At 47.4% G+C, this 12904-nt stretch overlaps 1 protein-coding gene across 1 annotated transcript in view; it reads left to right on the top strand.

Moving 5' to 3' along the window:
- The window catches only part of TNR (tenascin R), a 78486-nt gene that overhangs the window by 15990 nt on the left and 49592 nt on the right, over positions 1–12904 (top strand). The window contains exons 6-7 of the mRNA XM_046683020.1: positions 4740–5009; positions 10609–10794. Of these exons, the coding sequence (XP_046538976.1) occupies positions 4740–5009; positions 10609–10794 (456 nt within the window). The remainder of the gene's footprint in view (positions 1–4739; positions 5010–10608; positions 10795–12904) is intronic.

Below are 12904 nucleotides of genomic sequence, written 5' to 3'. Positions count from 1 at the left end.
GAACAATAATACCCTCTTCGTTGAGTTGACATGAGGATTAAATTAGATAAAGCACACAAGGTGACTAGCACTGTGTTGGTGAAAGTGAGGGCTCTATACCTTGTGCATACACATATACTCAGAGAACACACCTAGAAGTGAGAGTGGTAGGAAATAAGTCATTCAAAACCAGTAAGTGTGGGTTTGGTCACTGTTCAAGGCAATGATGTAAATTGATTATTATTTCATCCCTACTGTTAATCTCATGCAAGATCATTATATTTTTAGGTTTGGTTCATTAACTGCATTGTGTTTTGCCTTAACTAACAAAAGATATTCAACCTCAATGCCATAAATTAGCAATTATGATACATATGAGTGTGCCCTCACTAAGAATTTCTCAAAAGTTGTAAATAGTGTCTGGCATCATTTTTGGTTCTCATTTTATTCCTGGGAGAGCTGAGACTCGAAGGTTAAACAACTTTCCCTGTTAGTAACAGAAAGTGAGATAGGTGAATATGAGTACAGCTTTGTTTTTCACAAACAGAAACTGACACCTAAGAAAGCCAGTCATGAGTCCAGGACAAAGGCCGAGTTGGTCAGAAAAGGGAACCACAACACTGTGTAATGAGACCATGTTTATGTGTTAGTGATTCATACTTTGCTAATTGGAACCAAACTAAACAGCATCAGATTCGGAGGGGTAGGCTCAGTCTAGAAAACATTGGTTTAAAACGATGTGGCATTAGATTATGTTCCATTAGAGTACCAGGGTTCCATGGCAGCACTTCGAGGCAAGGATGCAGTGGAGAGCCAGGCCTCTAGTTACTCCCACTCCATGTCCATCACACCCTCCAACCAAGGCAGCTCCATTTTACTCTTTTATATTTTGTACAGTCATTTAAGATTTTATTCTTTAAAAAGAGTGTTACACCCCCACAAAAAGGCTTTAAAACCACTGTTCTAATCCAAATATGTTTCAGAAGAAACTCCATAGCCATAAAGCCTAAAAGTGCTCCATAGGAATCTCTCCAGATGCCAGTGGCCAGAGTCCTTCCACAGCTCCATTCCCCAAGGTTCTGCTGGAACATGAAGAGCTGACAGCTGGTAACATGTGCAGATTCTCCTCATTTGATGTGGAATGTTTCAGGTCTCCAGTTATTCCTATGATTTGTTATTAAGAAAGTATTAGTAGAAAACAAAAGGCTAGAAGGAAGAGATGGTTCATAAGAGGGCAGAGAACATTATAGCTGTAGAAGGTTTTTCTTCCCAAGTGTTGAGAACACAGAGAAGATCATCCAACTCTGCCTTAGCCTTCTACTCAAACCACATCTTTACGAAATTTGCAGTACTTTTTGGTTTGAAAATGCTTTAAGATTAAAATTAAAAGTTCCAGATCTAGAAATTTGTGGTAAAGCTGAGCAGAATTTTTTTCAATTAAGCAAACTATCCTAGTTAATATTTTGGCATTGGGTACCGAGTCATGAAGAAATGGAAAGAAAAGTATTTATTCCAGTTTACTTTTTGAGTAGGACTTGTGTTTGTTTAGAAATTAGGGGCTCAGTTGAAAGCAAGCTGATGTCTCCTTGAGTGGAGTGGGACATCGCTACTAAGTGGCCAACTAAACAGTAGAATCCAAGGGTGGCTACAGAAAACACGGTTGGCTCCCAACTCTGTCTGCTGTTTTTAGAAAATGATTATTTAATTATTTCCTTCTGCTAAGGTGTGACCTACACCATGCCCCTCATGCAAAGCTCTGAGTCTTCATCAGGTACTCCGAGTAGCTTCTTCCAGGCAGGCATTTTGGGAATGCACATCACAAGACCCCTTACAGCTAGAGCCCTCTGTGCTACACAATCACATTCTAATATGGTCAATCCATTACGATTAGCGCTTTTTGGATTTAAAGACTTGAAGGACAAAAGACTTGCGTGGTCATTGAAGTTTCTGTGACGTCTTCTATTTTTTTCAAGAAGCTCCAATTCATTGAAATGCTTCCTCTTCTTTCTCATGAATATGGAGGATCATCCATTCATTTCACTTACTCGACACCCATTTACTGAGTGTCTGCTATATTCCAGGCATTATGTTTATACAGCAGCTAGGAGACCATTTCCCCCATTTCATTATTAAGTTAAATCAAATGAAAAAGACCCAAGTTATCTGAAACCACTAAATACAGCATGTTGAAAAGAAAACATCTGGATGTGTTCTGTTAAATCACATTGTTACCCCAAATATGAAAAACAGAACTTCATTTTAACTCCAGTCCAGGTGGCATCAAAATGGTCTGGTGATTTTCATTGTGGCTGGTGCCGGACCAAAAATCCTAAACTGCTTAATAGAAAACAGGAGTGGGCTAGACCAAGAAAGAGGGTGAGGTAACCAGGGAAAGGCCCAAGTCTCAAAGATTTCGAGGCTCAAGGTCAGCCTGAGACAATCTTGAGGGAGGTACTCCCATCCAGAGACAGAGCGGGAAGTAGTCCAGTGCACGTTAGTTTAAAAAACCAGTCTTAAGTCAAGACTGTCTGGTAACAAGGAAGAGAAACTTTCTTAAACTAACTGAAGCAAGAAAAGAGAATTTACTGGAAGGATATAGATTATCTCATGCAACGCCAGGGCCAGAAATGCATCTGGGTCTCGCGAAAGACCTGAACCAGAAAATGGAAAATCAGGAATCAAGTTACTCTCTATATCATCTAGAAGTTCCACGTAGGGATTCATTTCTGCTTCTCTGTATATTTCGCTCCTAAAATTCTGCACCCAATTCCTGTCGGCGGAGCCAGGCGGGGGGAGGCGGGGGGTGTTCCTCACACCAAGCAATTCTCTGTGACATCAGCTGGGGGTCCTACAATTCAACTCAATTCTGACACTATCTACCCAGAAATAGCATCAGAGTCCACAGATTGAGGCTCAGTCCTACAAGACTGCCCTCTACTTCAGGTGCCCATTGCGAGTCCAGGTTGTCATCTGTGCTTCTGACTGACCAGCTACAGATTGGAGGTTCCCATGACTCCCTCTTTGGGTTTGATTAATTTGCTGGAGCACCTCACAGAACTCAGGAAACCTGTTTGCTCACTAGATTACTGGTTTATTACAAAGGACATTAAAGGATAGGAATCAACAGCCAGGCGAAGAAATACACAGGGTGAAGTCCATAACAAAGGAAGCTTCTGTCCCTGGGGAGCTTGGGCCCAGCACAGCAGCATGTGAAAGCATTCTGGTTCCCCAACCTGGATGCTCTCTGAACCCAGTTCTTTCAAATTTTTATGGAGGCTTCATCACGAAGGCCTGATTGATTGATTGACCAGAGACAGAGGGTGGGACTAAAAGTTACTAATCACATGGTTGGGGGCCCTGGCAACCAGCCCTCACTTTTACCTCATTAACATAACACAGGACAACTTTATCACTTAGGAAATTCCAGGGGTTTTAGGAGCTCTAGCCAGGAAGGGGAGGAAGACCAAATATGTGTTTGTTATAAAACTCCCTCTCCCCTTTTGTCTCTCCCACTTTCCCTCTCTCCTTCTCTCTCTCTCCAGATCAGATATTTTCTATTTATGTGTGTATATGGTAGAACGTGGCCACACTTGTTCTGGCTCTTACATGGTCCAAAACCAGCTAACCAAAGAAACAGGGTCTCCTGTTCCAATTCGAAATCCCTGAAGAATATTAATATTAACCAGCTCCAGCCAGAGGGCTGTGGTCACATAACAAATGCAAACACAAAAGCTGGGCCTACTCTTTTAGAAGATAATGAGTAATTCAAAGAAGGGCATGTTGGCCATGCAGACATACCATGAGGAGTTGAGAACACTATTTTCTGTTCTCCTCACTAAGCCTTTTGTTTTTCTATTTCCCTTCTACATTCTCTCAGCTTCCCCCACCCCCACCATCATCTCGTTCAATATGAACAGGACCCTAAATGGGTGCTGGAACCATGGATGGTGGGCTGCCTAGGAACCAACCTGCTTTTCCAGGGTAATGCCATCCCACAATGGTGTTCCCCTCAGCTGCTAAGTGCCAGAGGCCAGTACTCACGAGGGACATAGGCTGAGTAAACTTGAGCGACTATGAGTGACTGCAGTGCCCTTCTGGCTCAGAAATATGCAAGAACAGGTGGGAAAAAACAGCCCACAAGAGGTTGTTCCAAAACTGAGGTCCATTTTTTTTTCCCAGAAAAACAAACTTCCCCGGAAGGCATGTTTCGTGTCCCAAATATCTGTTGGGTTTTGGTGCTGTCTTAGCAGCTGGGTTGACCGAGTTGTTAGTATGGCTAAGCAAGGACATCTTTTGGATACTCATGAAGTCCTCTTTAGCAACAAAGTTGGAAATCTCAGATGCTTATATAGGGCTGATAATTTCCTAGATCTTTCCTCAGGGCTCAAAGAAGGTGAGAGCTGGGCAGCAGGGCACACAGTTCTCTGTCCCATTACCTCCAGACAGAAGCAGTGCTGGCCTTCTCAAGCCAGGAAGTGTCCTTCCTCTGCCCAGACTTGGAAATGCCAGCACTGAGAAGCCACAGCCTGGTGAGAGAAGATTCAGACGAACTGAATTCCTGTGTTGGTTCCCCCAATGCCAAACTGTCTGTGCTCAGGAAAGATTTCATCTTCCTGTATCTCATTTTCCCAACTGTAAAATGGGATAATAATTCTCATCCTGTCTCTAACTGAGCAGGCTAACATAAGGAGGAAAGGAGAGAGCTGATATTATATGCTCATTTCTCAAGCTTTTTTTTCTATTTGGTCCTTCTTACTCAGTCATTGATGGGCCCACGCAGATCCTGGTTCGTGATGTCTCCGACACTGTGGCCTTCGTGGAGTGGACGCCCCCTCGAGCCAAAGTTGACTTCATTCTCTTGAAGTATGGCTTGGTGGGCGGGGAAGGCGGGAAGACCACCTTCCGGCTGCAGCCTCCCTTGAGCCAATACTCAGTGCAGGCCCTGCGGCCCGGCTCCCGGTACGAGGTGTGGGTCAGCGCAGTCCGCGGGACCAACGAGAGCGAGTCCACGACCACCCAGTTTACAACAGGTAAGGCTGGTTGGGGAGAGGAGCAGAATGAGTGGGGAGGAGGTGGGCCAGCTGGTGGTATCGTCATGCAAGAGGGCCATTAAGGAAGCAAGTTGACTTGTGCTTGGGCATCCATGTTATCATCGATGCTGCAAGAAGGAAGCGACAGGTATCGGGGCCTCCTGTGAAATGACATTGCAATATAGAGGAGGGCAGTGCCCCAGGAATTAGGAGCATGGGCTCCCGTCCTACCTCTGCTACCAGCCAAATCTGGCACCTGATATAAGTCTCTTCCCCATGGCTCTCGAGTTCTCATTTGTAAAATGAAAAGTTTATCTTGAAGTCATTTAAGCATCCATATTACTAGCCCAAATGGTAAATCTGTGAGAGTTCAGGAAATGTGCCCCATCCTTGAGACACTTTATTGCTGTTTGCTGGAAATTGTTGTAATAATTCTATAATCCATAATGACTACATTAGCATGATGGTGTCCTTTGGAGCTGTATGAAGCCCAACCCATACAACTGAAAGAAGACCTTCTGCCTGAGGTTCTGTGACTCATTCTGCCATTTGTAAGCCCGAGCAAGAAGGCTAATGTGAGGCCTGGCTCGCAGACAGTAGGCTGGATAAAGCCATATCAGTGCCGCCTGCCTTGCCTAGATGACCACTCACCCCCTTCCCAAGGCTGTCGGGACTCTCAAAGGGCTTCACCAACAGCCGGGAAAGGCCAGACCTCGCGGTGACCTGCTCCCTGACTCTCCCGGAGCCCATCAGGCTGGCCAGCTAGTGGGCACCTAGAAGAGACCCCAGACAAAGACAGGCTTCCTGGCACTCTCCCTGGGTCCATGGGTCTGTGATCAGATAGGGAGCCTCTGTCTAACCCAGATCCTCAGTCTCAGCCCCTCTGCCCTGGGGAGGTTGTGTGTCAAGAAATGTCTCTGCCACCTTCAAGTTGTCCCAGGGATCAAAGGAAACGACCAGCATCTGTAAGATCTAAGAATCAGCATCTTCTGATGGGGTAAAGTTAAAGGAGAATCACTAATGCAAGCATCCTACCGTGGGTTGTGCCCTAAGAGCCTGTTGCAGGATGGAGTAAGCAGCCGAGGGGCTCCAGGGAGGTTTGATACACAGCACCATTGTCCCCGACCTGTGTTGAAAATCAATTGATACATAAGGCAAAGAGCAAGATAGATAAAGGCCAAAATACCCCCTGGATTGGAGCACGTAGCTTAGTGTTAGAGCCAGATGGACTTGCAAACTGACAGCCTCTGTGGACCTGGGCAAGTCCCCCACGTGGCAGAAGTTGGGGGACTACCAAGGTTAGGACTTAGAGCCGGAGGAGCAAGTGGAGGCCTGGTCCAAGGGGTCGGCCGACTCCCGTGAGAGAAGGGAGCAGAAGGGCAGTGCCCAGGTCCTGCTGCAAAACTCATCACTGAGGTGAGCCCGTCTTCCCCAGTGTAAGAAAGAGAGAGGCTAGGACTCTTATAATAGGTTCCCTCTGCGCAGAAGGAAACATCAGCAGGGGGGAAAACCTTCTTTGTTAAAAGGAAACAAGTGTGGACATTGAGGAAATGGAGAAGGCAGGTTTGATTCCCAAAGAGATCTTAGGGTTTCTCTCCAGCCCCTGTGCTAGACTCCACCCCATCCAGGGGGTCAGATTTTTTACTAAACACATCTTGGGATCCCTGGTGACTGCATATGAACCTTAAAAGAAGAATCAGAGGTCAGAAGAATTAATCTTCCTCAGCACAAAACAAAAGCAAAAGCAAAAACAAAACCAAAAAAGAACCAAATTCTGCCCATTTCTCTTCCCTTCTTCTCCCTTGCTTAAGCCAAACTCGGGGCTGAGCAGGAGGAGGGCCCTCACACCTGTCCCTTCTTGGTGAATTCAAGGTCAGCCTTTCCTCCCGTCCCCCCGCCCCCCAACACTTCCTGTTCGGATTGTGGGGTTTCCTGTGGGCCACGAGTCCTGCATTCTGTTCTGAATTTCAAGACAGTTTTTGTTTGAAAAGTGGTTTCTTTGTGCTTTGCTCAGATAAGGAGTTTGAAGAGGCAGAAAAGGAGAAGAGAGCTCTTGAGCAGCATGATGAAAAGCAAATTCTTGATGTTTATGTCGACAAGATGGAAGCAGGATTGGCTGGTGGCCCAGGAAAATTCCAATCAAGACAATTACATTCTGCCTCCTCGAAGCTCCCCCTCCCCGCCCCCAGTTTCAGTTCACTGTTGCATGATTCTCTGTGTCCGGGTGCCTGGCCGATCAGCAGCTGTTTGGAGGCTGCCATCTCAGTGCAGCCCCAGCCTGCACCTCCAACTTGCATCCCTCCGCTCAAGGGGGCTGGAGAGACATGGGGCCGAGGAGATGTGAACAGCTTTGCAGACAAGCTCTCAGGGCCTGGGGTTGGCAGGTGCTGGCTGAATGATGAGAGGGTGCCCGGACCCTCACGGTAGGGCCCTCGGTCATTTCAGAACTCCGCTTAAATTCAAATTAGCCAAAGTGCTTTTCCAGGTGATGGCTTCGACACTAGGAGCCCACTAATTGCATAGGCAATTAAAACAGATTTGCTTCCTGCATGGTGAGTGGGATATTTGCTGGGTCTTAGAGCCGCTCGGAAAAAGGAAAGGGCCTTGATGGAAACATACCAAGGCCAATGGTTAGAGAGAAGCCGGCGCAGGGAAACCGGGAGGCCAATCTCTAGAGTCTCCCTGCTCTCAGTGGCTCTGGTTTCAGTGCCCTCACAGGGAATTCCTGGGACTGTTTCTCTCCAGCGGAGGCCTTCTCTCTGAGCACATCCCTCAAGGCACCGAACGCAGCCTCCAGGGCATTTGCCAACGAGAGGCTGCTGCTTGAACCTGAATGCCCCAGACCTCTCTTGAATGCTGTTATGAGTTGAGTTGTGTCCCTTAAAAGATGTTGAAGTCTTAACCCCCAGTACCTGTGCATGTGACCTTATTTGGAAATAGGGTCTTTGCAGTTGATCAAGTTAAGATGAAGTCATTAGGGTGGGCCCTAATCCAATATGACTATGTCTTTATAAAAAGGGGAAATTTAGACACAGAGACAGACACACATTCAGAGAACGCCATGTGAAGATGAAAGCAGAGATTGGGGTGATCTTCCTACAAGCCAAGGAACACCAAAGGTTGTCAGCAAACCACCAGAGAGAGGCATGGAACAGATTCTCCCTCACAGCCCTCAGAAGGAAGCCACACTGCTGACACCTGGATCTCAGACTTCTGGTCCAGGAGACAAGACATTTCTGTAGTTTAAGCCACGCAGTCTATGATGCTTTGTTATGGCGGTCCCAGGACACCCATACAAAGACCCAAGTCACAAGAGTTGGAGGCCCAGCCTGCTCGGCAGTGATTCCACTCTGGGATTCTCTCAAGTTCAACCTGCATGGCACTTGCCACCCGAGCTGCGACCAGCTACCCTTGGTCAAAGCTGTTCCTTTTCCTCATCACCTTGCCCTAAGCATCCTCAGAGCCCCACAGCTGAAATATTTAGCAAGACTTTTCTAAGGGTTTTGAGGTAACTGACAAGACAAAGAACTGACAATAAGCATTCCGTCACTTCCCATGTACTTACTAAACACCCAGTAGGTGACAAGCACCACTCTAGGCACAGAAAAAACAAGCTAGACAAGATCTCAGTTCATGTGAGTTACTTTCCAGTGAGGAAAACTGGACAAGCAAGAAGAAAAGAAGCATGCAGGATCATTTCAATCGTGAGTACTCTCCCGAGAAGTGAAATGGATGACATGTAGGACGGTCTATAGTGGACTGCCTTGCCCCTGGCTCGCTGACATGTTGCAGAGACACACAGCCACCTACAGGAGTGGCCTTCGGTGGCCTCTCCTAGAGGGCAGGCTTCAAGACCCAGGGGAGCAAACCATTTTACCCCACCCCAGTCCTAAGACTCACCACCCAAACCCTCATTCCCAGGACTGACCTCCTTTTGGTATCACTGACATTGCAATATCTGGTCCCTTCAGAGAAAACACTGCCCCCTATCCACAGGGCATAGCCCTTAAGGCCAAAAAAAGAAAAGAAAAACCATAGTTTCCAAGGTCTGGGATTTTCCACTGTGAAGGGCACTAGGTAGTACAAGACTCAGTCTGAACCCTCATCCTAACTTCTTTTTGCTCCAGTTCCATTCAGGCTGCACACCCCAAGCTCAGCCCAGCCCCTTGGCCCAGCCTCTCCTCTTGCATGCACTGTATTGGCCTGCAGTCCCGGACACTCCTCCTGCCTGCCTCTGCATCCATGCTCCTCTCTCCCTCCAACTGCTGGAAAAATAACACACACAACACACAGCACGTCAAGAACGCACAGTATCCGGCATGCTACAGCCACATCGAGTAAGGAAACACTTCTCAGAAAAGTAAGCTGCAGAGACATAAATCTGCTAAAAGATTCATCCAATTTACATCACTAAACAGAACACTTCTCACTCTGAAGCAGCTGCACTCAGATTGATTCACAGCATCCCCATCTTCTGAAAAGAACAATTGGTGGGTACATGCCTGGCATTTGCAAATTAAAGCAGTCCTCATGAGGTTTTCTCAGAACAAATGGCCGGGCCACTCCAGACTTAAATTCAAGTGTCAAAGACAAGACCTATTTAGAACTTCTTAGTGGCAGTTTTTCAAGACAGCACCTTATTCCCCTGCCAGTTGTTTATGTTGTTTCTGCCCAAATAAGCCTGAGGAGATAATCAGTCCTGGGAGAGAAAATTAGCCCCCAGGATTGTGAGAGAGACCCCAATGTCAGTGTTCTTTTCATTGCATGGGAATTCTTGGAACCCCAGAGAGCAAGCATTGGGGGTGGCAAGTTGTTGGAACTCAGGAAGAACTTCAGAGGCAACAGGAAGCCAGCCCAGGGCTTGGGCACCTATTTTTGCACCAGGAACCACGCCACACACTTCATATGCATTGTGTCTAAGCTATACAACAAGCTGAAGTGTCAGTATTATTTGCCCATTTTACAGATGTGTCCATCGAGTCCCAGGGATGTGAAAGGACTTGCCCATGGTCCCATTACAATAAGTGGCAGAGCTGAGGCTCAAACCGAGGCCGGACTCCCAGGCCCACATTCTTTGCACTCCATTACATCCTCTGTACAGACTTAATTTTCTAACCTGCAGAACTTTCAACAGTGTTCCACAGGTGAATCCAGGGGACGACAGCTTACACTTCAGCGTTTCACAGTCAGCTCTCTTCTTTCTGCTTGGTAGTCAATTTGACATTACTCTATTCCATCTTAATCCTTTGGACGCCGTCTGTGATTTTCTCCTATTCGGGTTTCCCTCACTTAGTTTCAAGTTTATGATACTAACTAGTTCATTTTAAAATTTCTAGAACACCACTGGAACTCCTGAATGGAAATAGGGAAAGTGTGAAGTGTGTTCGTATTTAACTCCAAGTCAAACTCTCCAACCTGCGCAGGAACTGAGTCCTGACCAGCCTGGCTGACCCACAGCTCAGTGGCAGCCCCGGGGCTCACTCATGTAGGGTGGAGGGTCAGGAGGTGTGAGCCCTTGCCCCAAAGCCTATTAAGGTTCAAGATGCACGACAAATGCACATTGTCCTGTGTGATGTTGGTGATGTCTGACTGTTTTTAGAGATCGACGCCCCCAAGAACCTGCGGGTTGGTTCCCGCACGGCAACCAGCCTTGACCTTGAGTGGGACAACAGTGAAGCGGAGGTTCAGGGGTACAAGGTTGTGTACAGCACCCTGGCAGGCGAGCAGTACCACGAGCTGCTGGTTCCCAAGAGCATCGGCCCAACCTCCAGAGCCACCCTCACAGGTGAGTGAGCCCTGGCTCCTGGGGCACCTCAGTTCCTGAGTGCAAACCCTGACAGCTCTCTCCCCAGCCCATCCACCCCACATCCAGCCATTGCCAAACCCCACTGATTGAGTCTCTCAAGTACCTACCACGTTTGTCTACTGCCTTCATTGTACTGCCACCACCTGGTCTAAGCTACGATCATGTCCTGTCCTCACTTCTGAGTAACCTCCCCACATTCTCTCCTGCCCTCTTCTAACCTCCTCTTCACCCAAGAGTGATCTTTTCCATTTATGCTGTCCCATTGTGCACACATCTGGGGGACTTCCATTGCTCCTGGGAGAAACCGTTACCCTCAGCGCAGCCCACACTGCAGTCCTGGCTCCCCTGCCATCTTCTCCCATCTCCCCTCCCTCCCACATCCCCTGTGCTCCCTGTGCTCCAGACCCACAGGTCTGCTTCTCTCGGCTCCTCAAACACCTTTTCCTCCTGCCACAAGGCTTGGCACATGCTGCTCTCACTGCCTGTCGGGCGCTCCCACCTCCCTCTTCACCCAGTTGTGTCTGCCTCCTTTTCAGATCTCAGTTCACTTGCCACTTCTCAGGGAGCCCGTCTGGTTCCCAGATGAGGTCAGGTCATCTTGTCGGGCAGCCTCACCTCGCTGGTTGCCACTCACTTCATAGCACTCCTCAAGCTACCACTGGACACTTGTGGGTGGGATTATTTGATTGTCATCTCCACCCTAGACCTAAAACTCTGTGAAAGGTGGATCATATTGGTTATTGCTCATCACTGACACCCCAGTGTCCAGCATGGCGTCTAGCATGTACATCTTCCTAGATAATCAATGGTTGAATGAATGAATGAATGAAAGAAACTGCAAAAGTTCACTACGACTAGGGCATAGACTACAAAAGGCCAGTGAAAAGGTGAGAGTCTGGTCATGCCTCATACACCCTATAAAGAGTTTGAGTTCATTCTTGAGAGCAATGAGGAATCATTGAAGAATTTTAAATAAGGTGATGTAATGACTAGATTTGTGCAGCTGCAGTGTGGAGAATGGATGGGAGGAAGGCAAGGCCAGAGGCAGAGATTGGTCAGGAGGCTGTGATAGAGTCAAACAGAGAGATAACGGTGGTCTGGGCTAAGACAATGCCCTAGGTCACCATGACACTTGGCTGGGGAGCATTCCCTGTCCCCATGGCACTGTGGGATCCAGCCAGTGCTCTTCCTGGGGCCTTAGACACAGCTATCCAGGAAAATCTACCTGCTGGACTTCACTGAGAGGTAGATGACTAGAAATGGGGGGCATGGTTTTCAGACGAAGGAGACTACGCAAAGCAGCCATGGACCAGGGGCTGCCAACGCGCTCACAGAGAGACACTTGGTCTAACTTGCGTCTTGGCTTCCTGCAAAAGCATTTGCTGTCTTGCTAGACAAGGGACACACAGCGAAGAGTGCACACAGTAAACAAGGGCGGTGTAATCAAAGCTGTTTTCCTCCTGAACTGAAATCCCAGACAGCCTTGCCAAATGAGGCCAGTTAAAGTAAATATAATAAATGCTTTTTCCAGACAGATGCACTCCTGAAAACACAGCAAGAGATGGAGAGATATGCTGACCAAGCAGGTTATTGGGGGTGAATTAAACATAGCAGGAACAGACCAGCTGGCATGAAGGCCTTTACAGTGAGCTGGAGACATTCACAAAAATTAAGCTAAACAAAAAAAACTAAAATGATACAGGAGGGATCTGATTCTAAGGGCAGCCCATCCCTGCCTGGAGCCGCAGGCTGATCTGGCAATTAGCAATTTTACAAAGATGACGGCTAGTTGTTCAGATAGAGCATGCACCATAAAATCAGGAGAGACAGAGGGAAGAACCCAGTCACATCCTAGCTATTATTTTCCACTACCCAGAAAGGAGAAGACTCGTTGATCATCTGTCCTATTCCAGGCACCTTCACATAGTTACAGCTCATTTAATCTTCACAACAACTTTGTGAGGCATGTTAGCATCCCCATTCTGTGGATGAGGAAATGGAGGCTCAGAGAGTTTGGAAACTTGCCTACGTTCGCAAAGCTAGCAAGGGGCATGGCTGTGATTCAAAGGCAGTTCTGAGTCCCACCCAA

This window comes from Equus quagga, chromosome 13 (assembly GCF_021613505.1).
Source record: "Equus quagga isolate Etosha38 chromosome 13, UCLA_HA_Equagga_1.0, whole genome shotgun sequence".
NCBI lineage: Eukaryota > Metazoa > Chordata > Mammalia > Perissodactyla > Equidae > Equus > Equus quagga.
The sequence above is the reverse complement of the archived record's forward strand: the minus strand, read 5'-3'. Positions and strand labels throughout refer to the sequence as shown.